At 41.0% G+C, this 26,899-nt stretch overlaps 3 protein-coding genes across 6 annotated transcripts; all 3 read right to left on the minus strand.

The window, feature by feature from the left end:
* Window positions 1-5,032: 5,032 nt before the first annotated feature.
* On the minus strand, window positions 5,033-7,659 carry LOC306997662 (sialic acid-binding Ig-like lectin 14). 3 transcript variants are annotated; one of them, XM_079611024.1, is made up of 7 exons: window positions 7,482-7,659; window positions 7,208-7,274; window positions 6,497-6,835; window positions 6,117-6,407; window positions 5,744-6,022; window positions 5,519-5,609; window positions 5,033-5,409 (listed from the first exon to the last, which is right to left on the minus strand). In XM_079611024.1, the coding sequence occupies exons 2-7, from the start codon at window positions 7,266-7,268 to the stop codon at window positions 5,298-5,300; spliced, it is 1,173 nt and encodes a 390-aa protein (XP_079467150.1). In that variant the 5' UTR covers window positions 7,269-7,274; window positions 7,482-7,659; the 3' UTR covers window positions 5,033-5,297. The 3 variants fall into 3 exon arrangements, with proteins under 3 accessions (XP_079467150.1, XP_079467148.1, XP_079467149.1); XM_079611023.1 differs by having other exon boundaries at window positions 5,132-5,409; window positions 5,519-5,606; XM_079611022.1 differs by lacking the exon at window positions 7,482-7,659 and having other exon boundaries at window positions 5,037-5,409; window positions 7,208-7,309.
* Window positions 7,660-7,831: 172 nt separating this feature from the next.
* Window positions 7,832-12,954, minus strand: tekt1 (tektin 1). Its single transcript, XM_079611021.1, has 8 exons — window positions 12,892-12,954; window positions 12,106-12,299; window positions 11,724-11,889; window positions 11,036-11,164; window positions 10,709-10,843; window positions 9,932-10,157; window positions 8,376-8,572; window positions 7,832-8,190 (listed from the first exon to the last, which is right to left on the minus strand). Exons 2-8 carry the CDS (start codon window positions 12,293-12,295, stop codon window positions 8,031-8,033), a joined length of 1,203 nt encoding a protein of 400 aa, XP_079467147.1. The 5' UTR covers window positions 12,296-12,299; window positions 12,892-12,954; the 3' UTR covers window positions 7,832-8,030.
* Window positions 12,955-14,026: 1,072 nt separating this feature from the next.
* On the minus strand, window positions 14,027-25,423 carry inpp5ka (inositol polyphosphate-5-phosphatase Ka). 2 transcript variants are annotated; one of them, XM_079608973.1, is made up of 14 exons: window positions 25,222-25,359; window positions 24,877-24,960; window positions 23,039-23,143; window positions 22,814-22,922; window positions 21,374-21,490; window positions 21,116-21,291; window positions 20,805-20,916; window positions 20,495-20,604; window positions 20,213-20,239; window positions 19,036-19,264; window positions 18,820-18,957; window positions 18,543-18,626; window positions 18,335-18,439; window positions 14,027-14,242 (listed from the first exon to the last, which is right to left on the minus strand). In XM_079608973.1, exons 2-14 carry the CDS (start codon window positions 24,948-24,950, stop codon window positions 14,162-14,164), a joined length of 1,467 nt encoding a protein of 488 aa, XP_079465099.1. In that variant the 5' UTR covers window positions 24,951-24,960; window positions 25,222-25,359; the 3' UTR covers window positions 14,027-14,161. The 2 variants fall into 2 exon arrangements, with proteins under 2 accessions (XP_079465099.1, XP_079465100.1); XM_079608974.1 differs by lacking the exon at window positions 20,213-20,239 and having other exon boundaries at window positions 25,222-25,423.
* Between the last annotated feature and the right edge of the window lie 1,476 nt (window positions 25,424-26,899).

Consider the following 26,899-nt stretch of genomic DNA (forward strand, 5'->3'; position numbering starts at 1 on the left):
CCAGGTGCAAATTCTAGGCATGTTGGAGCAACCGACAGGGCCTGCAAATCTCCAATTCTCTTAATTGAAGAAATGGCAAGTAGGAATAAAGTTTTTAGTGTAAGGAACTTTTCTGAAACCTCTTCAATAGGCTCGAAGGGAGCCAGGGCCAGACCCTCAAGTACGATGGCCAAATCCCAAGCCGGCACTCTAGAGTGCAGTGCAGGCCTCAGCCTCAATGTGCCACGGAGAAAACGATTAACCAAAGGATCTCTCCCCAGAGAAGTAGCCCCCAGAGGGGTGAGATATGCCGATATAGCTGCTACGTACACCTTTAAGGTGGAAGGAGATAATCCAGCAGAGAAACGGTCTTGAAGGAAATCGAGAACTGTGCCAACCGGGCAGTTAACAGGATCCAAATTACGTTCTCCACACCAGGTAGAGAATAATTTCCATTTCAAAGCATAAAGTTTTCTCGTGGAGGGAGCTCTGGATTGCAGGATGGTCTCCACGACCTCAGTCGAGAGACCGGATTCTATGAGCTGGGCCCCCTCAGAGCCCAAGCCCACAGTCTCCACAACTCTGGGTGAGGGTGAAATATTGTGCCCCTTGCTTGGGACAGCAGGTCCCTCCTGACAGGAATCTCCAACGGAGAGCCGTCCAGAAGAGACACTAGGTCCGAGAACCAAACTCGGGCCGGCCAATACGGGGCTACTAACAATAGATGAGCCCCTTCCCGGCGAACCCTCTCCAGAACTCCCGGGAGCATTGATACTGGGGGGAAGGCGTACAGGTGTGACCTCGGCCACACCTGTACCATGGCATCCAGTCCGAGAGGAGCTGGATGAGTGAGGGAGAACCACAGCGGACAATGGGTTGTATCGTACGATGCAAAAAGATCGATCTCTGCTCGACCAAAGTTCTCCCATAGGAGCTCCACCACTTCGGGGTGAAGTCTCCACTCCCCGGGCCTCAGCCCCTGCCTCGACAGGATATCTGCACCCACATTCAGATGCCCTGGAATATAAACTGCCCTGAGAGACAGCAATTTCCCCTGGGCCCATAGGAGGATCTGATGAGCCAGTTTGCACAGTATACGAGACCTCAGACCCCCCTGATGGTTGATGTAAGAAACCACCGACATGTTGTCTGACCGGACAAGCACATGGTGGCCTCTCAGGTCCGGCAGGAAGTATTTGAGAGCATGAAATACCGCCATCATTTCTAGCCGATTTATGTGCCAAGAGAGCTGATGGTCCTGCCAAAGACCGGTCGCCGAGCGGCCACTCATGACCGCCCCCCATCCTGTGAGGGATGCATCCGTCGATAGCGTTAAGCGTCGACAAGAAGCCCCCAACACTGGGCCCTGGGCGAGGAACCAAGGCTTCTTCCACATGACCAAGGCACGTAGGCAGCGCCGCGTGACCTTGATCATGCGGAAAGGATTTCCCCTCGGAGAAAACCCCTTGGTCCTGAGCCACCACTGCAGGGGTCTCATGTACAGAAGGCCAAAAGTTATCACGTTGGACGCAGCTGCCATGAGACCCAACAATCTCTGAAACTGTTTCACAGTGTGTGACTGGCCTAGTTTTACTCTTTTTACGGCTGTGAGAATCGCAGAGATACTTGCTGGAGACAATCGTGCTTGCATGGTTGTCGAATCCCACACCACCCCTAGATAAGTGGTCCTCTGAGCTGGGAGGAGCACACTTTTCTTGGCGTTTAACCATAACCCCAACAACTTTATATGAGACAGAACGACATCTCGATGCCGAACTGCCAACTGCTCGGATTGAGCTAGAATCAACCAGTCGTCTATGTAATTTAATACGAGAATGCCCTGGAGTCTCAGAGGAGCCAGAGCTGCATCCACGCATTTTGTAAATGTGCGGGGTGATAATCCTAGGCCGAACGGAAGAACCCGATATTGGTATGCTTCGCCCCCGAAAGCAAACCTCAGGAACTTCCTGTGATGAGGATGGATAGACACATGGAAGTACGCGTCCTTCAAGTCTATTGTGACAAACCAGTCCTCGGACTGAATCTGTGACACAATCTGTTTTAGCGTAAGCATTTTGAACTTGAGTTTCTGAACTCTGCTGTTTAAATGACGCAGGTCTAGAATCGGACGCAAGCCTCCATCCTTCTTCGGAACAATGAAGTAACGGCTGTAAAACCCTGACTCTCTGCTGGTAGGAGAAACCTTCTCTATAGCTCCCTTTTGAAGAAGCGTCAGTACTTCCTGCTCCATGACCAGAGCCTGCTCTGGGTCCACTACTGTGGAGAGGACCCCTAGAAATCTGGGTGGACGAAAACCGAACTGAATTCTGTAACCCTTTTCTACTATACGCAGGACCCACTGAGAAATATTTGGCAGAAGTTTCCACGCTGCCAGAAATTCCACTAAGGGAACCAGTCTCTTGAGACTGGCCTCTGGATTTGGTTGAACAGTCACTTCGGCGCCCTGAAACGGCGAACCGGCAGGGAACAACCGAACTGACCGCTCCACGATCCGGGGACGCTGACACCACGGTGCCCTGTAACGGCGAACCGGCAGGGAACAACCGTTGTGGCAGCGCTGCGACTTTCCTCAGAAAGTCGCCCCCCAGAGGGCGCCGAGGAGGAACGATTTCTCGAAACCGTCCCTCCCCGGAGGGGACCACCCTCAGAAGTTTGACACCATAGGCGTCAGGACTTCTTCTTCTCAGACCAAGCCTTCTTAGATATGACAGTCCTCAGATCTTGCTTATCACCAGATGGCCTGGCCTGCGACCGCCACCCAGACCCCCCAGGTTGTGGAGGAGCCCGAGCGGCGACGCTACGTTTCTGTTGCACTCTGTGCTGTGAGGAGCTCGTAGACGGCCAAGGCTGCTCTGATTTAATGATTTTACGAAAAGCAGTCTCGGGGGCATCAGATCGGCGAGGAAGAAACTTCTGGAACGCTGCAGATTGCTTTTTTGTTTCTTGAAACCTATCAACGACACAATTTATAGCATCGCCGAACAGACTTGTAGGAGAAAGCGGGGCGTCCAGAAGAACAGATCTATCTTTATCTTTGATTTCAGAAAGATTTAACCATAAATGGCGCTCCGTGGCCACCAGGGCTGCCATAGACCGGCCCACTGATTTGGCCGTCTCTTTGGTGGCACGGAGAGATAAATCTGTCGCGCGATGCAATTCTCGAATTGCGTCAGCACTAACTTCCTCACTTTGATCGATATCCCTCAGCAGGTCGGCTTGATAAGCTTGCAAAATAGACATTGTATGCAAGCACGCTGCTGCCTGACCTGCTGCCGAAAACGCTTTACCCACAAACGATGATGTAGCTTTTAATGGTTTAGTGGGTAATGTCGGGGCTTTCAGTGATGACGCTGACTCGGGAGAGAGATAGCTCGCAAGCGTCTCTTCCGCCTGAGGCATTGTCACGTAACCAAAATCTTTAATACGTTTAACATTACTATAAATAGATGTTTGGGGATTAAAAACTCTGAAAGATACCGGTTTATTCCACGATTTCGACACCTCAGTGTGGAGATCGGGAAAAAACGGGAGTTCCCGACGGGGAGGCTGTGATCTAGATGGAAAATAGCGATCATCTAGTAAACTCTTTTTAGAATCACATTCAAAATCATCGGCTGGCCAGTCAATATTTAATTTAGCTACAGCGCGAGATAAAACCTCCATAAGCTCCTCATCACCAGAGGTATGAGCTGGCGAAAACTCATAATCCCCTGTATCAACACTGACAGCGTCCAATTCCTCGGAACTGGATAGCTGCGGCATTGGTGCCTCAACCCGGGGAGAAGAAACCACAGGGCGGGCTTCCCCCTGGGCAGAGACACTGGATCCAGCAGGTAAAGGCTGAGATAGGGCGGTGCCCGTCTCAAACCCCGCTGCTAGATCCATCTGCGAACCCCAAGATACGTTTCGCCGCTGTGCCTCGGCAGCAGCGGGACCCGTACCTCAGGGAGCGCGGACCGAACCGTTCTCCTCAAAGAACGCCCGGCGAGAGTGGAGCGTCCTCACGGACAGCAGCTCGCAATGCTCACAGTCAGCTCCCTCGAGAACTGACTGGGCATGCTCCACTCCCAAACAAGCAACACAAAGCTGATGTGTGTCCCCACCCGTGATGTAACGAGGGCAGGGAACAACACAGCGCTTGAAATCTTGCTTGCTCGCCATAATATATATATATTGAGTGTGTTTGTAACAGACAACAATAAATCAGACAAAGGACAAATACAGAGAGCGCTTCGCTGAAGAAACAGAAGCTGGCACGCTCTGTGTTCAGGGGTGATTTATAGTTTCCTGGTCTATGAAGTCACCTGACGTCCCGCTCATTCATTGGACTGATTATACATGTGCTTCATGACGAGACACTTGGAAGTGTTCCCATTGCGTAAACGCAGCGGGAGTTCCCTTGATAGGGAACTACAAAGTTTTATTTTTAGTAACTTGTGTAAATTTTATCAAAGACATGGGTGAGAATTGTACACAAAATGTTGAGAACTTCAACAAAAACAACTGGCTGAATTGGAGTAACCAAATTTATAACAAAAAATAACAAAAGTTAGCTCTCGCGTGTAGAGTTTATCATTCTAAATTCATGCAAGACGAACAGCAGCGTTTGCAGCATCTCAGACTAATGTGATAAAACAAGTACTGTCACTGGAAACCAGGTCTGTTTATATTTTGCATAACATGACCATAAGAAAAGCAAGTATGTTGAGAACTTTTTTACATGACATAGCTGAGGAAAATGAGTATTTAGGTAATAAGACTTTTGAGGAATTCAAAGTGAAAAATAATTCATAGCAAAAAAATAGACTAACATTTTTATTTCTAGAACTGATGACTTACCCAATATTTGAAGAGCTCATAATCTGATGTGACAGCAGTTTTAATTGCGATCAGATTGGTGCTGTTTTTCTTGATCTTGATCTGTCTATATTGTTGCACAATACTTGCGTTACACCGCCTATCCTTAACAGTAAAACACTAAACGAACACATCATTTTTAAAGGCATGAAATGTATTGAAACACAAAACCTTTGAATACAATCACAACTTTTAATTAAAATGTCTTAACATAAAGATTACAAATCTTTTCTAACATAGTGAAGAAACTATTTTTAAAAGCATTTTGCTGGCATGAAGTAAAAAGGACATAAAACAAAATGTTAAATTGAAGGTTTTAGGACATTAGCACATGCTAATATACATGCTGTTTCACGTTATGCTAATGTGTAAGAAAAGCCACTTGATGTGTAAACTACAACAAAAAGCTTTATTTCAGCTTTAATGTGTTGACCAAACCACTAAGATCTCTCTGAAGACAATTTAACAGTCTCATACACAGATTCCTCTCTCTTCATTGGAGTCATGTAGACATGGTTGTCATCATTTGGTTTCTTATGTTTTTCTCTCCTTCTGTCAAAATAGTAATGGTAGAATGTGTGGCATTAGTGACTAATACAAACATTTAACACTATAGAAATGGCCAGCCAACATCATTTTCTTGAGTTTATGAAGTTCTTACCGTAGGATGACAGTCAAACAGGAAATGAAGATGACATTTACAATAACTGAAAGGGTAAAGAATATCCAAGGGGTGTACAAACTCCAACCTACTAAAATATGAGAAAATGAGAGAAGAATAAAGGAAATTTCACACAAGAAGCCATCTCCAGAATGATAGTTAATTCATACAGATGTTTGTCACTATGGCAGAAAATGTCAAATGCTTGTAAAAGGCATGACCTACCTTTGGGTTTCTCAGCATGATTGTGCACTTGGATTACCATTCCTGCCATACCAATGAGATTCTTACTGACACATCCAATGTTAGCTTTGAGGTCCCTGAAACTAGCAATGGAGACGGTGATGGCGCTGCTGGTGTTCTTTGCTGAAGCAATACTGTAATATTCACCGTCCAGAACTGTCCAGTGTATCTGGGGTAACGGCATACCACTGCTTACACACATGCAGATCAATTCATCACCCCGCACCAAACAACAGGAGCTATTCAGGATTTTAGGGGCATCTGGAGAAAAAAATTATGTCAAGTTTATTTTAAAAAAATGGTATTCATCACCTTACTTAAAATTATGATGTGTTATAAGTGAAATAATACATACGTCTTACTTTGAGGATCACAGTATTTTCGGTCTGTATGCTTTTTTGAAAAATAACTGTGCAGGTGAGCTTAGTATTGTGATGCTCAGGCTCAGGATGAAAAGTCAATATTGAATAGTGGTGTTCACTGCCAGGAACTGCAGAAATGCCAGGTCTAATTTCATCAGGCTCAATCCCTGTCCAAACAATATCTGCTAAGGGATTCATGCAATCTCCTGGAACTTTGCAGGATATCTCAGCCTTCTCTCCCGCTGTGAGTTGTGGGACGTTTATAGTTGGTTTCTGGTTGAGCTCTAAAAACAATGGTTTGGTGTCAGCATTAATCTGGATGTGTGTGCAACTTTCTGGGTTAAAAATGCATACATACAAACACACAACCAACCTTTTACAGTAATTGTTACTGTCTGAGGAAAGATATACACTTTCCCTTGTCCCCATTCCAGTTTCAATCTGTATTCACCATCAGATTCACCCTGAACCAAGTCTTTCGGCACAAAGTTGCACTCTCTCCCATTATCAAACAATGGTCTATTAGTATTAAAAACAGGAACTTCAACAGTTGGGTTTTGTGGATCTCCTTTGAACCAGGTTCTTCTAATGGGTTCTGACTCTGAGACACTTTGAGGGACCGTGAACAAACAAAATACACGGATGCACAAACCAGCCTCTCCAGTGTAGTTGTCTTCTACGCTAATGGAGAAGTTAGTCGGTTCATCAGGGTCTGAAATGAAAAATAAAAATAAAAAACTTTCGCAATACTATAGTTTTATTATGTTTAATATTTTCAAGCGTATTTTCTTTTTTTTTTTACAACATGGTATTATAATCAATGGCTCATATCAAAGGGACAAACATCATTTTAAATTATTGACATTATTAATAGATTATTTAGTTGTTACACCCTTATTACACCCAGTTATATTTCTTAACCTGGAAAAACAGAACAAGTCATAACATAGTCAGAACATTTAATCTGACCATTCATATGGTGATTCATGAACATTTGAAATGTTTTCATGACTGAAAAGTACTTGTTCTCTATAAATCGAGTAATAAGACTTGTTGAAATTACAATATACAAGTTAACACTCACCAAAACCATAACAGTCTGTCATTTGAACGACCGTTAAGATGAACAACAATGTTTGCAGCATCTCAGACTAAAATAATGAGAAATACGTAAATCTGTTTAAAGCACAACTATGACAATAAAAATACAGTCTAAAGGCCCTTGCACACGGAGTCCGAAAATTTCGGACACAAATTTCAGACTCAGTGTGCAAGGGTCTTTATTTGACATTATTATTTACGAAAAAAAAAGACAACAACAGCACCTTTATTTTCAAAACTGTTAAAATGGTCCTTACCTATTTGAAGAGCTGTTGTGACAGCAGTTTTTCTTCAGATCCGTTTCGTGCTTTTTACTTGGTCTGACTGATTTATCATTACCACAGAGATGTGTGTACTTGATACCCCTCCCATGCTGATGTAAAACTAAACTAATACAGAAACTGGTATTGTTAGCACAGAAGTTATTTTCTAAAAAACTGATATTTTCTTTATACCCAATTATTTTGTTCACTTCTGTATAATGATGAGTTATTATGAGGATTCCATTTTTATTTTTTATTATAAACCATCAATTCATGTTTTAAGGCTAGAACAAAGTAACTTGGGATCATCTTTTTTATATTTTTAATTTTGCATTTTTTAAAAGACATTTCATCAAAACATCTCCTTCAATGGGCTGTGTGAGCAACAAACAGAATCTAAGAGGAAACACCGCAGTTGGGAAGTTTTAAAAACATTAGATGTTGTATTGAAACCATCAAAATATCTTTAAATGATTTAAAGGAAACTCTTCTTCCAAAACACCATTAACTATACTAAGCATTTCCGTCGTGCATGAGCTCTGTTCAGAAGTTGTGAATAACGACAGGCTGGCGTTGCTGAAGGCAGATCACCTCATCTATGTACAGAGAGTTGGTCTTCACCTGGATCTCCTCCTCCAGGCCCAACTGGCTGCTTGCTAGAGCTTTCAGTTTCATCTCTGAAAGCTGGAACGCCTCGGCTAGTCTAATGCAGAAACCATAGAGGGGGAATGCTTTTATTGGGGACATACTAGCATATAGGACATGCAATGAATGTTATATGTTTGCCACGTTTGCCATGTTTGTTAATGGCGACATACTGTACATACTAGCATATAGGACATGCAATGAATGTTATATGTTTGATAACATCCAAACCCTTTCCTTTACCTCTCGATGTTGTTAGCGAGCTCCTTGACCTCTGCCAGCAGTCGGATTTGAGCCGGGTCGTGGCAGAGCTCAACGTTGGGCCTTTGGCTGCGAGCGGACAGTCGAGTCTGAGCCACTTTCACTGGAGCTTCTTTCTCTGCGATAGCCACTTTTAGAGCCTCCAGATTCTTTTCTTGATTTGCTATTTCTGCTAGCAGCTTTGAGAGAGCACAGACATATACAAATAATCAAATTATAACAACAAAACCAAGAATGAAGCCCTATAGATAACAAAATATTGCAAATGACCTACTTAATAGTAAGTAAATTAATAAATAATTTTATTCTTAAAATATACATTTTTGATTTTGAATTATCCAGCTTTTTACAGTATATAGCTAGGAATCCAAAATATATTAACAGCACATATTATTAATTATATAATTGTCAATTATTTTAATTAATCATTTGTGCCAATACTTGTGCCCCTATTTTTACATTTAGTGTTCCTTTGCCATCATCTAACACTTGCATAAAGTTGATGTTTGGAAAAACACATATTTAATGACACCGTTAGATATAATCTTTCTCTCTTGAACATATTTCAATATAAATGTCAATTTCCATTACTGTTCAATATAATGTTATCATGCCTTAAAGGGACAGTTCACCCAAATTTTTTAATTCTCTCATCATTTCCTCACCCTCATGACTTACTTTCTTCAGATTTTAAGAAATATAATAAATGTCTGTGTGTCCATATAATGCCACTGAATGGGTGGTCACACACAAAGATCGTGCTGGTAATTCATACAACCCCAGTAGATGAATCAATGTCTTCTGAAGTGAAACGAAATGTGTGTGTAAGAAAAATACTAAAATATAACACTTTTTTTAATACTGGGGGATATTCCTATACGGAAGCACATAGGATCGCCACTTCTCACGCGAGCTTCACAACGCACTCACATCACGCGTCACAACGACCCTCTTGTAAACGTACACACACCTATCGTTTAACTTCAGAAGTCATTGGCTGCATCCAAAATCGCATACTTCCCTACTATATGATACTGACAACATGACGAAAGTAGTACGTCCAGATTACATTCATACTACACACATTCATATAATATAGAACATACTTTTTTAGTGGTCGTGACGTAATATTTAAAATAAGTACTAACTTCGCTGTACTTAGCCATTCGCTGCATCTGAAATCGAATACTACTACTATATAGTATGCGAAAAAACACTACGCCGAAAGAGTCCGAATACATAGTATTTGAAAAACAGTAGACGAAAACGAACTGGATGCGAGATTCATCCACTGGAGTTGTATGGATTACCAGCACGATCGCTGTGTGTGCTTTTTCAAGCGTCAACTAAGCGACACACATTCAATGGCATTATATGGACTCACAGAGATTTATTTTTTCCATAAAAATCTTTGTTTTGTGCTTATCTGAAGAAAGAAAGTCATATAAGCTACATCAGAGATTGCATGAGGGTAAGTAATTGATGAGAGAATTTTAATTTTGGGTGAACTATCCCTTTAATTCACAAGTGCAACCAACCTCATTGAGCTGGTTCTCAAGCTGAGTTTTGGCAGTTTTGGTCTCCTGTATGCGCAGCTCAAATGCCCTTCCCGTAGCCGCATACTGTCTGCGCATGTCTGCGGACGTCTGCTCTAGCAAGCTTTCCACAAGAGCTCTCAGAGAAAGAGAGTTATTCTTCTCATTCTCAGCTTTGCTAACGTTTAAGTTGCAGAGGCTCTCCCATTCCTCAGGAGTCACTGCATTTCTGGAAACGGTTAAGGAAATAGGTTTGCAAACGGTGAAAACCTAAATCTGTTAACATTTGAATAGTCTGAGAATGTATATGTGACCCTGGACCACAAAACCAGTCACATGGGTCAATTTTTTGAAATTGAGATTTATACACCATCTGAAAGCTGAATAAATAAACTGATTTATTTTGATGACCATTTTGAAACCATTGATGTATGGTGTGTTAGGATAGGACAATATTTGGCTGAGATACAACTATTTGAAAATCTGAAATCTGAGGGTGCAAAAAAACCTAAACATTGAGAAAATCTCCTTTAAAGATGTTCATTTATGTTCGTGATTGTGCTGCATTCACTCACAAAAATAAATGTTTGATATATTTATGGTAAGAAATTTACAAAATATCTTTACAAAAAAATCGATAATTTTGACACATACAATGTATTGTTGGCTAATGCCACAAATATACCAGTGCGACTTGTGACTGGTATTGTGATCCAGGGTCACATATTTCTAAAACAGATTTAGATTTTTAAATACTGTATCATAAACATGTTATCTTACCCAACACTTGTTAAGTTTGAATTCCCTAAATCAGGCGACGTGTTGGTGAGAAGGGAGCAGAAATCATCGATGCGTTCGGCCTGAAATTTGTCCTGCAAGTCCTTTTCCAGATAGTACTTCACTGAACGAATAAGCCTGAAAAGCACAGGAATAATTTATAAACTACAATTTAGTTTTGAGCAAATTGACATTTATATAACAACACAATATAATTCAAGGATTCAGTGCCATATTTTAAACACTTCTGAATTACTCATCAATTGCTACAGTCGGGCAATTGAATTCCTTGTAAGTTAGTCCTTGGAGTTTTGTCACTGTCCCACTAACCTGATCTGCTCGTTGATCTGCTCCAGTGTTCGCTGTAGAAGAACCATCACACCCTCAATCACCTCCTTCTCCTTCAACAGCTCCTCTTCCACCCCATCATGCACCAGGTCAATCGCCACACGCTTCTCTCTGAGGATGTCCCGTACATATCACATGATTATGAGACATTTTCTGAAAGGTTTGAACTGTAACGAATGATGCCGGCCTAATCCTAAATTAGGGGTGGTTAATTTGGCTTGTAACTTACACTATCGTTCAAAAGGTCACTAGACTTTTTAAGGTTTTTGAAATTCGTATGCTCAAGGCTATGCATTTATCAAAAACACAGTTAAATATTATCACAATTTAAAATAACTGATTTCCATTTTAATACTTTTAAATATAATTTATTCCTGTGATGGTAAAGCTGAATTTTCAGGATCATAACTCTGTCTTAAGTGTCACATGCTCCTTCAGAAATCATTATAATATGATTATTTACTTCTCAAGAAACATTTCTTATTATTATAAATGTTGAAAACAGTTGTGCTGCTTAATATCTTTAGTGGAAAACGTGATACTTTTTTTCAGGGTTCTTTTATTTGAAATATGTAAAAGTCTTTACTGTCATTTTTGATCAATTTGGTCATGTAGTTCAACACTTGATTTTAGTAATTGTCCTCTGGTTGTGCTCTACAGTTAGAAGTACCTCTCAGTCAGACATTGCAAAGTCACTTGAAAAGGCTGAGAGCAGCTCTCCAAGGCTTTTTCCACGCGGCTCTTGAAGATGATGAGGGTCTCGATCTCCTGCACCATCTCCTCAAACTTCTTCTCCAGTTCCTGCCTCCAGAATTTGATGTCCTGGATTCTCTGCTCTGAAGAAGAAGCAGGCTAGAACAGTTTAACAACTAACGTTACATATGTCTTTATCAAGGAAATCAATATAACCCAATCTGAAATAACTTCCTCTCTTCATCATTTCAATCACTTATCTTTAAAAGGTCAGGTGTCATCATTACACTTCCTGTCTTACTGCTTTCCTTGTCTTTCATGCAAGGCCTCCAGTTACATGCATTTTGAGCGTTGCATACCCAGCTTCTTTTGTGCATCCTGTTGCGTGTGTTTGGTAGATTTGTTGCTCTCCTCTATGAGTCTCTGACACTCCGCTGTCAGTTTCTCTGAGTGCGCTCGTTCTGCCTCCGAACTCCTGAAATGCACCTGGTTTGCATGCTTCCACTCGGATGGCAGAAATTTATCAGGGGGTCCCATCAGCCTAGACATTTTTCTAATGAGAAAGAAAGTCATTCTTTGGTTTTTAAATCATTGTTTTATAATTACTAGACTACAATGATAACTAATATCAAATATGTAGTTATTTGATCGTCTTAAACACTTGCATTAAATACTGTTGCCAAAAAACAACTAGCATGACATTATACTACAAAACGTAAAAATTCAGGGTAACACTTTAGCTTAGGCTCCAATTCTTAACTAGGTGCTTACTAACATATTACTAGTATAGCTATTGGTTGTTTATTAGTAACGTTACGTATAAAGCACATATTAATGTCTTATTCAACATAACCTTATTCTACATCCCTTAATCCTATACCCAATAAGTTACCAAAACTTAACAACTACCTTACTATTAATAAGCAGCAATTAGGAGGCAAAAGTCGTATACTAGTTAAAATTGTACCCTAATCTAAAGAGTGACCAAATTCAGATAACCATGTCAGGATATCAGTTACCTGTAAAAAAACAAACATTTTTCTCCATCAATTCTAGTCTTAAACAATCTATTCAGTGTTTTAAATAAGAGACATAATTTATATAGAGTTAGAATTAAAGCATTAAGCGAAAATAATGTGTCTTACCTGTCAGATATATGCAACTCACTAAAACACGACTGCTGTGCTGAAAATCTGCCGGCAGGTAAACACACGGTTACTATGGCAACATAACGTTTCAACGCTAGAGGGTGGTATATGCCACATACTGTATATATATTTATTTATTTACGTTTTGAGTGGAATGTACTACTGTGTATCTAAATGTTGATCAATGACAAAACAATTTACATATTAACAAAAATGTCCCATCTGACAAACTCAAAGTAAAAAAATAAACAAGCAAATAAGATTTTAAAAAGAAATAGACGTTTTATCCCTCACAACCTTGTTTTTATTATGAATATTTTCATTATCAAAATTAACAAGACTGTTATACATTTGTTTTATTTAAATAACATTTATTTCATGTAATCAGAATGCAGTTGTTTAGAAAATAAACTCTTTGTTTACAGAGAAGAGAAATTTAGCTTCTTTTACCTTTTATACAGTAAAATTGTATACAAATGTATTCTATTTATACATTAGCATTAGTCTAACATTAAAACAAAAACACATTCTTAAGCCAAAAAATTGCATATTTGGTTAGCCTAATACGTACAAGCACTCTGTGAAAATAATATCAAATTGTACTGATCACAATAATAGAATTGGTCAAAATATTTCCATCACATCCTTCAGTTATTCGTACTCAATTTCAGTGAGACACAAATAATATAATAATACCACTTCAGTATGAGTTACAGTCATAAATAGATCAACAAAGTGAACATGTGTCATAAAAGTTCTCAAATATATTGTGCAAAAGCAGCCTGTTCTTGACAGTGTAACATGAGGAATGCAGGAATGAGAAAACAAGGACAGCATAAGCAGTAACAGTAAACATTTTGATGTACAGTGGACTAATAAAACATTTGTTTGAAAATCTATTACAAGTTAAATGCAGACTAAATGTTTTTTAAAAGAATGTGGTAATAGTAAGGCTGTGGTGTGATTTCATTAATTAAATAATTTGTAACAACTGTTTCTGAATCCATTTCAATTAATTCAGTACCAAATTAAATGTGCTTACTTAGAATACCACAATCTATTTGGGAAGGGTCCCACCAACTGGCTGGAATTTAAAATATACTGGCTGCGATTTAAAATATTTCTTGGTTAAAAGAAAAAAAAAAAGAGAAAAAAAAAAAATATTGTATTTACTGTATCAGATACCAATAAAAGCTAAAATTTTGGATTAAAATTGCACTTGCTTAAATCCACAGGTAATGTTTGGTTTGACATCTTGCTCTTGGTCTTAACTGGCAACCGTTTCATCAAGTCCATTGATATTTTCAGACACTAAACCCTCTTCAATCGCCACTCTGGATTCCTGCACCTGAAGTGAACATTCATATGATTTTTATACCATACTAGGGTTAAACACTGAAGCCAACTGAAAATATGCCTTTCAAAACATACAGCCATAACAGTGTCAAGTCAAATTTATTTACCGTATATAGCACGTTATACAATACAGATGGTTTCAAATCAGCTTTACAGTGATAAACCGGAAAATTATGCAATTTGGCTGTTGTTCAGCTGAAGTCAGTTAATAAAAAGAATTACTTGCATAAAAGCTGGACAAGCCATATGTATATGTTACCGTAAATAAATTAATACATTTTTTATATGTTACCATAAATACAATTAAACAAAACAATTTAAAACCAAAGAAAAAACTGCTCTGTCTCCTTGCTATATTTGACATAGCCTATTCAAAAATCATTAGGCTACTTTTGCCGTTTCTTTGTGACATTTTTCATGAACGAGTCATCACCTCTCAGTAGTTAATATTGTTATTTGGTGTTCAGTTTATACAGGTTTTCAAATGTTATTTAATAAAAATATAATTTTTTTCCCCTGTGGTTGTGTTTGCATTAATACTGACTTTTCACAAGGCGCCGCATCTCACTGTGCGTGCACGCTTGCCACTTCACTGTCAGCAGCAAGTATACTTTTCAGTTTAGGATGCAGGAACATTGCAAGTCTGTGTAAATGATGAATTTCGAACTTGAAATACAGGCATAGTTTTGTAGATTTGTTCCTAAAAATATGCATTTATTTTTACATTTGCACGTGACTGTTTTGAACCCGCGTTTCCCCCGTGTCCGACCCGACCCGCACCCGTATTCGACACAGTTGGATATTTTTCACCCGTTTGAGCAAAATTTGCGGGTCACCCGTCAGGTACCCGAACCCGTGCAGGACTCTGGTATAGACTATAGAACGATTCTATATGAAACAAAATAGGATTTATCATCTAATAATAAAATGTATGCTTATAATTTAACCTTCTCCCTTAAAAAACTTTGGTCAGTTCAGGAAAAATTTATGCAATTTTATATAACTTATTTGAAAGAATTTAAAGAGCAGATTCATGTCTATCCTTGTATTTGTCACATTGTTAATGTGTTTTCTGTTGTGTCCATGGACTTTTAGGTTGTTTTTTCTCATTCAGTGTTTTTCGTCATCTCTGTCGTCATTTTCATTAGTTCATTTTCATCACCTGTCTAGTTAATCAGTTAATCACCCTTCATTGTCTTCACCTGTTGTACCCTCGTCATCCTCTGTATTTAAGTTCCTGTCTTTCTCCCTTCAGTTGTCGGTCAATGTTTGATTATGTTACAGTGTATCGTGAGTGTTTCCGTTTTGTGTAAGCTTTATCATAGTAAAAGTTTGAATTGGAGCTTTGTGCCTTTGCCTTTGTCTTCATCCGCACCATACCCGTGACAGATTGACCGACCCCCCTAAAATGGACGAGTGGGTAAAAATTTTCGTCCTGGCCAAGGAGAGCCAAGATCTCCCAGCCTTTGCCCATGGAGGATCGTTTGAGGGAACCCGTCTGGCCAGATTTCGCGGGACCCGTGGAGGCCGCAGTAGAGGCGGTGGTCGAGATGGACCCCGACACCATTCTCCGCTTTGGTCCCTCTTCGACCCTGGACGGTTGACGTCCAGCTCCAAGCCGCCTGCACCGCTGGTCCCGTCCAGCCCAGAGCTTCCTGCGCCAGAGCCCTCATCGCTGCCCAGCACAGAGCCCTCATCGCTGCCCAGCACAGAGCCCTCATCGCTGCCCAGCACAGAGCCTTCATCGCTGCCCAGCACAGAGCCCTCATCGCCGCCCAGCACAGAGCCCTCATCGCCGCCCAGCACAGAGCCCTCATCGCCGCCCAGCACAGAGCCCTCATCGCCGCCCAGCACAGAGCCCTCATCGCCGCCCAGCACAGAGCCCTCATCGCTGCCCAGCACAGAGCCCTCATCGCTGCCCAGCACAGAGCCCTCATCGCTGCCCAGCACAGAGCCCTCATCGCTGCCCAGCACAGAGCCCTCATCGCTGCCCAGCACAGAGCCCTCATCGCTGCCCAGCACAGAGCCCTCATCGCTGCCCAGCACAGAGCCCTCATCGCTGCCCAGCACAGAGCCCTCATCGCTGCCCAGCACAGAGCCCTCATCGCTGCCCAGCACAGAGCCCTCATCGCTGCCCAGCACAGAGCCCTCATCGCTGCCCAGCACAGAGCCCTCATCGCTGCCCAGCACAGAGCCCTCATCGCTGCCCAGCACAGAGCCCTCATCGCTGCCCAGCACAGAGCCCTCATCGCTGCCCAGCACAGAGCCCTCATCGCTGCCCAGCACAGAGCCCTCATCGCTGCCCAGCACAGAGCCCTCATCGCTGCCCAGCACAGAGCCCTCATCGCTGCCCAGCACAGAGCCCTCATCGCTGCCCAGCACAGAGCCCTCATCGCTGCCCAGCACAGAGCCCTCATCGCTGCCCAGCACAGAGCCCTCATCGCTGCCCAGCACAGAGCCCTTATCGCTGCCCAGCACCGAGCTTCCTGCACCGCTGGTCCCGTCCAGCCCCGAGCTTCCTGCACCGCTGGTCCCGTCCAGCCCAGAGCTTCCTGCACCGCTGGTCCCGTCCAGCCCAGAGCCTTCGCCGCTGGTCCCGTCCAGCCCAGAGCTTCCTGCACCGCTGGTCCCGTCCAGCCCTGAGCTTCCTGCACCGCTGGTTCCGTCCAGTCCAGAGCTTCCTGTACCGCTGGTACCGTCCAGCCCAGAGCTTCCTGCACCGCTGGTTCCGTCCAGTCCAGAGCTTCCTGTACCGCTGGTACCGTCCAGCCCAGAGCTTCCTGCACCGCTGGTCCCGTCCAGCCCAGAGCTTCCTGCACCGCTGGTCCCGTCCAGCCCAGAGCTTCCTGCACCGCTGGTCCCGTCCAGCCCAGAGCCTTCGCCGCTGGTCCCGTCCAGCCCAGAGCCTTCGCCGCTGGTCCCGTCCAGCCCAGAGCCTTCGCCGCCGGTCCCGTCCAGCCCAGTGCCTTCGCCGCTGGTCCCGTCCAGCCCAGGACCGCCTTCGCCGCTGGCCCCGGTCAGCTCAGAGCCCTCTTCGCCGCTGGTCCAGTCCAGTGCTGACCTCCCCAAGAAAATTTTGGGGGGGGGCAATAAGTCCTCTGAGGGGATCGTGGAGGCCCTTCCGACACGGTCGCCATGGCCGCCCGAAGGGTCCTCACCGCCATGGTCGCCCGAAGGGTCCTCACCGCCATGGCCGCCCGAAGGGTCCTCACCGCCATGGCCGCCCGAAGGGTCCTCACCGCCATGGCCGCCCGAAGGGTCCTCACCGCCATGGCCGCCCGAAGGGTCCTCACCGCCATGGCCGCCCGAAGGGTCCTCACCGCCATGGCCGCCCGAAGGGTCCTCACCGCCATGGACGCCTGAGGGTCCGTCTGCTCCGCCATGGCCACGCCCTCATCCTGCTCCGCCCTGGCCACCTGCACGTCCTGCTCCGCCCTGGAGGCTTCCTGCTCCAGATCGGCCACCTGTCCATCAGCCTCCAGGGCGCCCACCCTCCCACCCCTTTGGATGTTTTACGGCGCGAGGACGCGCCTGGGGGGAGGGGGGGGTTCTGTCACATTGTTAATGTGTTTTCTGTTGTGTCCATGGACTTTTAGGTTGTTTTTTCTCATTCAGTGTTTTTCGTCATCTCTGTCGTCATTTTCATTAGTTCATTTTCATCACCTGTCTAGTTAATCAGTTAATCACCCTTCATTGTCTTCACCTGTTGTACCCTCGTCATCCTCTGTATTTAAGTTCCTGTCTTTCTCCCTTCAGTTGTCGGTCAATGTTTGATTATGTTACAGTGTATCGTGAGTGTTTCCGTTTTGTGTAAGCTTTATCATAGTAAAAGTTTGAATTGGAGCTTTGTGCCTTTGCCTTTGTCTTCATCCGCACCATACCCGTGACAGTATTGTTCAAATGGTCGAGTTTTTTTACGGGATTAAGAAAGTAATTAGTAATAAGTAATGCTGTGCTTTTTAGAGAGAGTAATTAGTACAGTAATAATAACACTGTTGAAAATGTAATTAATAGCTAGTAATGAATTACTTTTTTAGAGTAACTTACCCAACACTGATTAATACAGAAGTCAAATTTGACTCACCCTGAAAGGTTGACTAATACCCACAATGCACTGCAGGTTGCTGCTATAATAGCACAGCACACATTCTCCCCCACGAACTGGAATTTCATCTTTGTTCACATAAACCTGTGAAAAAAAGACGATATCATTTCCTAATCTACTCAGTTGATTATATGAAGAAAAAAAATTCTTTATTTAGCAAGAAACGCAGACAGCAAATGCTGCAAACCTGAAAGAGCTCATCATCGAGAGACACCTGGTCATCCTTCACCCAAGTGTACGTGATATAGTCCGAAACGCTTTTAAAACCAACCTGTGAAGTGACAAACACAAATCCTATATTAAAGAAACCCGGGATAATATCTAGTTCACAATATTTTACAATTACTATTGTAACAATACACAATAATATACTTTTATAATATGCATTTGCCATTAGCATTATTTGTTTGACCGGCAGTCTGTGACCCCATCAGAACGGAGCACATTTTGGGAACCTCTCTCACCTTAAATAAACCGATCCAGTCCCAGGCACTGGAGGGAAAGGCCTGAAGAAGTCTGTAGGTTATGAGGGCGTCGAAGTCGGCACTCCACTCTCCTTCAGCACAGACCTGCACCAGAGGCGTCTCGCACATCTTTCTCAACTGATCACAGATTAACAAATGGTCATATTTTGTAGCACAATGGGTTAATGACTATTGTTTTACTCAGTGATTCCCCACCTCCAAGCGGAAGATGCCAAAGACAGGCTTATGGTCGCTAACGCCATACTCCATTTTACTCGTGTAATACTCCTGGGTCATTTTCAGAGGGAACTCATCGTCGTCTTCCCCCTCCAGTTGTTTCTTTGGCTCATCTTCATTGTCTTCTTGAGTGTCCTCCGTAGGCGAGGACTCGGGCTTCACTCGCCAGAGGATCCGGTCACACCACGCAGGCTTGCGTTTCTTACCACTAGCCAATCACAAAGAGAGGAAAACAAGATTAAATCAAATATATAATAGAATAAACGTGTGGATTTGAATCCCTTTTCCAGATTTGTTCAACTGGAAGAACATTGGCGTATCTTTCTGTACAGCCATCATTCATCTTGTGAAAATGAATTTATGTGGCAGGCTTTTATAACTATGAAAGTCATAAGATGATTTTAACAGCAACAAATGAAAAACAAAAATAGCATATAGGTTTATGAAAAAAAACTTGCAATGTCATGGTCGTTTGAAACAAGATTTATTCCTACATGTGCTACAAAATTATTATTTTTTTTGAATAATGTAATATTCTAATATACTACATAAGGTATAACAAAAACATTTAATAGAAAATAATTCTAATAACAATTTATATTAAAATAGGCTATATATATATATGATTTTTTTTAATGTATATAATTGTGTCTATAAATACAGGCTATATATAGAGTAAGACACTATATATATATATTTATATATCAGAATTTAAATGCTTAAAAAAAAGCATTTTCATTAAAGTGAGTCGAGTCGTCCACATGCAAAGATCTGAACAGCTACTAAAAATGACAGCATAGAAACATAGATAACATGACTAATACTTGAAAACTCTTTGCAACACACAACACCAACTAAGTCCAAACACAGACTGGATGTATATGGATGTTAATAATGGATTATTTCTGGTGCTTCATTTTAGCAGTAGATGAATGGGTGTTACAGGACAGGGTGGGCGGCACACAATGCACTTGGTCTGCATTAAAGTGTGGATGAGATCTGCCAACTCTAGTGCAAAAAACTAACAAAATAAGTATTTCCGCTCTCTGACGGAAATGCTACAATTACGAAAAAATTCAAGGAATGCTGACAGAAGGCTAGACAAGCAGGGGAGGAAGGTTCAAGTTAAGAAGCACATGGGAAATATAAAGCTTACTTAAAACCAAACCATGTCTTCTGTACTCTGCAAGGGTGAAAAGAGAGTATGAGTGAACATCTGGCAGTTAAAAACAGCCCTCGCAGAGGAGCTGAGGGAGATTCAGGATACTATTCACAGCTATCCTTCACAGCTATCCAGAAAATGTAAAGTCAACATGAAATCCATTTTAATAATCAAAATTATGATATGATTAGACAGAATATTCGCAATCGTACAATTAATCAATAATCGTGACAGCCCTATACTGGAAGATATATTGTAAGAAGTTGTGTCATTTACCTTGTGTCGTAGTTATCCGAGTGCAAATCAAATTTATAGGTGGGCTGAAAGTCCAGAGGTCCCTCTTCAAACTTCTGCAAAATAGCTTCCTTCTGTTTCATCATGGTGAGCTGGTGAGATATTGACATTCACAGATAAAAAAATAATAATAATAAAAAAAAACATTATGCAAAAGAAGCGAGTTACTAATTCTGGAACTGCAAATAAATTATTCATACATTAATACACTTTTAATTTACATGTATAGACATCTCAAAAGAGAGTGTCATATAATTTATGTCAGTAATACAGATTCAAGAGTGATCAGTACCTGATCTTTAGGCCAAAGTAAACTGAAACGCTGGCTGGTGAGGCAGTTCCTTACAAAGAGCATACCATGATCCTCGATACGAAAATTCAAATCCCCAAACCAGAACACAACCCTAGAGAATGAGGTGAGAGAATTCATATGCAATAAATAGCAATACATAAATGATAAGGAATCATGACAATCAATAAAATCGATAATAAGAACATAATACATAAAAGAATATGCAAAATAAGAAGGTGAAGCATAAGAAAAATACAGTATGCTTTTTATGCGCTATTATTTATATTACAAAAATATCATGATGGACTGACTTGTGGTCCAAAATGTGTGGCGTGTTTTTGGTGTCAAAGGTCTGAGCATCCAGGATATACTCGAACTCGTCCACCCTCTGAGAGGCGTAGTTCATGTGAGCGGTGAGGTGACAGTTCAGGAAGCAGAGCATGTGACCGTAGAGGGACAGGCGGATAGACACGCCTCCTTTATTACCCTTTCATTTGAAGGAAATTAAGATGAAATTAAGATGCGATTTTCAGTAGGTATATCAAGTATTTGCATTTCCATGGTCTTACCCAGTAGCCGTAGAGTCCTGTGCGGGTGTAAGTGACCTGAATGTCTCTGATAAAGGGGACGTGATCCAGCTTGGAAAAGAAAAGCAAGAGTAGACCCTGCATCCGTATGGAGGACACCTGAATGGGCCACAGTAAAACAGGAAATTAGACAACATTATTATAAAGTGTGCACTATTTTCTGTGCAAAATATATACTTATAGCCTATTATATACAGTGCTAAGCATAAGTGAATGCACCCATGCTAAAGTTGACTAAAAAGAGGAATAAAAAAATAATCTTTTGGAAATTTATCTCAATGCCTTAATTCAAATAATTAGGAAAAGTCCAACCTTTAAGGACACCAATTTTCTTTGTGAATGAATAGTGTATCGTGTAAGGGTTAATGCCCGACGAGGTGTCCATTGTCAGGTTTTAATGGACGACGGCGAGGTGTGAACCGTCGGGCATTAACCCGCTTATACCATGGTCACTTGCCAAATAACACATTTTTAAAACATTAGTTTATATTTTAATTAGTTTACAATTGAAATCTAAAGTTACAAGTTACAAACAATAACTTGGTTTCCTTGGTTACACCTGACAGTTTATTTAGGTGTCCTCTATCACTTTTTAACGGACACCCTGCAGCCAATCAGAATCGAGTATTCACCCAGACCATGGTATAAAAATAAATAAATGTTCTTCCTTAAAATACAGGGTGCATAAGTCAGGACACCCCTATGTAAAATTCCCATAGAGGCATGCAGATTTTTATTTTTAAAGCCAGTTATTTCATGGATCCAGGATACTATGCGTCCTGATAAAGTTCCCTTGGCCTCTGGAATTAAAATAGCCCCACATCATCACACACCCTTCACCATACCTAGAGATTGGCATGGGGTACTTTCCATAAGATCATCTCTCAATGCAAATCAAACCAGCTATTAGGCTAACTGAAATACAACCATGCCAATCTCTAGGTATGGTGAAGGGTATGTGATGATGTGGGGCTATTTTCATTTATATTATAAATAACTTATAATATAATTTATATTAAATGTATAAATAAACTTTTATTTGTAGTTAAAAATTATATTTATTAATTTATTATAATTTCATGTATGAATTCATGATAATTGTAATTATGTAATTCAATATATAATTAAAGTGTGAGTGAATTATAGTTAGTGAGTGAGTTATATGAATTAAAATATGATTTATATTAAATATATAAATAAATATATCGTTTTACATTTAAATATTGCAAATATCATACAATATAATGTGTGTGTGTGTGTATACATACTTCATCATTAAATCACCTAAAATTTCCCATGCATGTCTACCTGTCTGAGGAGCTCTATATATGTGCTCAATGACTAAGAAACCAATCATCCACTGGTTCATGGTGAATCACATGATTAGCATATGAACAAAAGCATGGCGGACAGAATCAGCACCTTGATATAACCCAAAGGCGCCAGAGTGCTCATGAAGAGCTGACTCCAGGAGTCTTCAAAGGCCAGATCTGTGACAAACTTGAGAGGTGCAGCCTTCACTTCCTGAAGACTGAACAAGAGCAGCATCACAGACATTAGGACATTCAGACCACATACTTCTGAGGTCAGATAACTATAATTGTTTACTTTATGTGGGTCCGCAGAGCTCAAGATATCAAAACTCACCCGATCACATAGAGGTCGGGTTTCTTCGGGGAGCTGAGCTGAAGCAGAGAGTTCACATCTTCAGGAGGCTCAGCTGTGCCCACATTCCACGTGACGACATACAGCCTGTGAGTACATAAGAAAGAAAGATGTATTCAGTTCAATAAAGTAAATCTCCATGTTTTCCTCACATAACTACTCAGATTAACAATAACACCATTTCAACTAATTGGTCTGAGCAATTTTAAGCATATGAAATTGCAGATTAAAATCTTAAACAGCTCAAAACCAATTTTAAGAACTACAGACTGAAATCTAAAGTTCAAAATATCTCATCCCTGAAGATCACTGACGAAACAAGATACTCTCTGGAAAAACAGAGACAAGGTGTTCAGTTGCCACAAAACCAAACTAGAAACCAGCAGTCGGTTTAGATCTGCCAGACACGACAACAAGAGAAGTGAAAGACAAAACCTGAACTGGTCTTTCTTAGGTCGGCCCGCAGTCTGCCTGCCTGCAGACGAGAAAAGCCCCATCTAACGCTTTAACCACCTGCGCGTGCGGTTTATCATCCACGCAGGTCATGAGCATGGCCACGCTGTCGGAGCGCACTCGCAGTTTTTCATTCAAATGATCAGCTATTTCCTCCATGCTGGTCACTCAATTGTCTTGACAGGTATTTTGTCTTGAGCACCAGGGAAGCAAAGGCAGTTATTCCAGAAATTATTAATACAGTTAAGTGTGAGATATAGCCTGTAAGGGGGAGTAGAAGGAGGTGGAAGCGTAGGCGGACTTTTAGATTAAAATCCTAATCTGGTTTATCAAGGGCTTACATGGCCCACCCAAGCACATTCAATTTAAACAAGAGGAAACCTCAATGCTGCATTTACCCAATGCAATGGAGGTATTGTTGCAACTGAACTGCATCTGAAACCTCCCACATGAACAGAAAATTTGACTCTTTGCAGTGTTTCGTCAGCAGAACAATCCAAAAACACATTAAATAACAGTACAACCCATTGAAGGGATGCGTGTCTATTCCTCACAGCCTCAAAGATGGCGCTGCTATGAAAGATGGAATACCTGCTCTTAATTATATACAGTATACAAGCTTACAGAGTGCTTGACTCTTGACCATTCTTTCACAATTTGAGCAAGATGAATCGTGACATTGTCATCCGGAAATATGGCCATGATGTGTCTTCCTACATGGTTGTTCAAGAAATGAAAAGCTACACACTCCATCAATTAGGGTTAGAAGAACTGTTGCCAAACATGCTAGAAACATAATAATCACTGCAATAATGATCCAGTCATGTAGACTCTTAAGCATTTGCATATTTAAATACGAAACTTGTGGCCAAATTATAGAACCGTAAAACGATTTGGTTTTCCATTAACAACTGAAACCCCCACATGTAAGTGTATTGAGAAAGCTAATCCTAAAGTGCTTATCCCTGCTTTATTCTTTCACCATTTCAGTAAACAAGAGACTAAACTGTTCACCTTGTCCGAGGATTCTGGATGTTGAAACATAAAAAGCGCTTGAGGTCTTTAATCGACAACCTTGTGACAAAATTGCAACATATAAAACGATTACAATACATGTTTGTGCTGCTTCATGAGAAGAAACTCTAAATGGATCACGGTTTACCAATATCTGCATTCACATAATGAGAATATATGATAAAAGTATAATTTTGTGGCTTAGTGCTAAAATGTTTTAATGGAAATCCAAAGGTTATAGATATAAACTCCAGATGGGGTGATTCTTGAACAAGCCACTTGTAATGGCAAAATACAATATCAATAACTTTTGATAAGAAAGGATGAGCTAAATGAAAAGTAAGAATATTTACCCAAAAGTGTCAATTTTACTGTCTTTAGGCTCCAGGGTGACAGAATTCAAAGCACGTGACAAATCTTCCTCCATCTTCGCCAACCTGTCAGTCGTAAGAACACTCATGAACCTGTTCTGCAATCTGCATCTCATGTGCATCAAAATGCATCTTAAGATAATATTCGTTATAATATAGTACAGTCAAGAGTCAGGATTATATACAATGTCCAATATTGCATGCAATAATCTGAAATAAAAGTACATATTCACTTCTTATATCACTTGACATACTGAAATATTTGAAATAATGCAACATAATGACAAAAATCAAAAGTGAATACGTTTAAAACAGTATTTAAACTACCTCGTACAAACTTCGTTCGTCTACGCTTCCGCAGTCTCAAAGCCTCTGTGGTGTTCAACAATTACTGGAGACAAAAATATCCTGTCACATCACGAACTGTGCACAGTATTTACATGAGAGAGGGTGAGTGAAACTACACACAACATAACTCAGCCATCCATGGCTGCTGGAAAGTTAAAATAAAAGTCCCGAGGCGCCACACACGTGAGGTAGCCTACTAAAGGTAATAAAACAGGCCTAGTCTTTTCATACATAACATTTTAATATTTTATACTGTGCATGTAACCGTTTAACTTTCATGAAATAAACGTACTTCATGCATGCATTTCAAAAAAACAAAATTCTAATGAAAAAATATTTTCATGTAAGGAGCCAACTGTAAAATGTCTGTTACATTTATTAAAAACGAGATTGCATTTGTTGAGCAAAATGTCCCTTCAAGTACAATTTTAAGATACAACTGATATAAATAATTTAATATTTATTATAATTGAATAATATGATAAAATAATATAATAATATAATTTAAATTTTGTTTAACTTTTTGTACTTAATAATAGGCCTAATTGTTGGTAATTATTTTGTGTGTTTGTTTTTTTGTGTGAAATATATTTTTATAAAAATAAACTAAATATTTTAAACCAATTTTTAAACTAAGTAAATGTTCAACTTTAAAGTGGGTCCTCCTAGGGACCCCCAGGGGAATGCAATTATTATAATGCAATGCATATTATTAGGGGGTCCATGGAAATGTTCATTTTTTTCGACATCTTGGATGAAAGAACATCCCCTACAACTTAACCTAGCTAAGACAAAGCTTCTCATCTTCCCAGCCATGCAGTCAGTACAGCACAGTTTAAAGTTCTTCAACTAATCCAGGAGTTCAATCAGGAATCTTGGGGTAATCTTTGATGATCAGCTGACCTTTAAGGATCACATTGCAAAAACAGCATGATAATGCAGGTTTGCTTTGCACAACATTAGGAAGATCAGGCCCTTCCTACAGAGCATGCAACACTTCCAGGCTCTTGTCATTTCTAAACTGGACTATTGCAATGCTCTTCTGGCTGGACTTCCAACATGTGCAATCAAACCCCTGCAAATGATTCAAAACACAGTAGCACGTCTCGTCTCAATGAGCCCATGTCACTTTCTTTATCTCTCTACACTGGCTTCAGGTTGCGGCTCGCATCAAGTTCAAGACATTGGTGCTTGCCCAGAACAGCCATGGGCTCTGCACCCTCCTACCTCTCTCTCACGAGTCTACATCCCTCCAGAAGCCTGCGATCTGCTTCCAGTCCAGGCAAAAAATCACTCTCAAGGACGGTTTCATTCACTGTTCCTTGCTGGTGGAATACCCAACCCCACCCGGATAGAGTGAACACAATTTCACCAAGTGCAACATGTTGGATCAACATCTTTGTTGATCCTGGAACAACATTCCAATCAACCAATCAGATTTAAGGGACACATTTACAGTTTATGTCAAGTTTAGGCTTACAAGCAGGGTTGGAAGTTTCTACATTAGTTTTATTCACCTGTCATTTCCATCTGATTTTAAGGAGAAGTTGGTTTAGAGGTAGGGATAGGGTTTGGACTTAATTTTTGGACAGGAATGTTGACGATCCAGGAACATGTCTTGCTTGGCAAAATCACAGCGACCCTCATCATTCTTTAA

The sequence above is a fragment of the Phoxinus phoxinus genome, assembly GCF_949152265.1.
Source record: "Phoxinus phoxinus genome assembly, chromosome: 4".
Lineage (NCBI taxonomy): Eukaryota > Metazoa > Chordata > Actinopteri > Cypriniformes > Leuciscidae > Phoxinus > Phoxinus phoxinus.

Bases quoted from the DNA above. Each gene is read 5' to 3' on its own strand.
- LOC306997662 (XM_079611024.1), bottom strand. From the start codon at position 7,268: ATGCTGCAAACATTGTTGTTCATCTTAACGGTCGTTCAAATGACAGAC. The intron at 6,023-6,116 runs GTATGTATTATT...TTTTTTCTCCAG, and splicing joins TGTGATCCTCAAAGTAAGAC to ATGCCCCTAAAATCCTGAAT. The intron at 5,410-5,518 runs GTAAGAACTTCA...CTATTTTGACAG, and splicing joins TGTTTGACTGTCATCCTACG to AAGGAGAGAAAAACATAAGA.
- tekt1 (XM_079611021.1), bottom strand. From the start codon at position 12,295: ATGTCTAGGCTGATGGGACCCCCTGATAAATTTCTGCCATCCGAGTGG. The intron at 11,890-12,105 runs GTATGCAACGCT...CTTCTTCTTCAG, and splicing joins GGATGCACAAAAGAAGCTGG to AGCAGAGAATCCAGGACATC. The intron at 8,573-9,931 runs GTTGGTTGCACT...GCTCTCTCAAAG, and splicing joins TTGAGAACCAGCTCAATGAG to CTGCTAGCAGAAATAGCAAA.
- inpp5ka (XM_079608973.1), bottom strand. From the start codon at position 24,950: ATGGAGGAAGATTTGTCACGTGCTTTGAATTCTGTCACCCTGGAGCCT. The intron at 19,265-20,212 runs GTAAGCTTTATA...GTGATTGGCTAG, and splicing joins AAGACATGGTTTGGTTTTAA to TGGTAAGAAACGCAAGCCTG. The intron at 14,243-18,334 runs GTGAGTCAAATT...TGTTCACTTCAG, and splicing joins GTATTAGTCAACCTTTCAGG to GTGCAGGAATCCAGAGTGGC.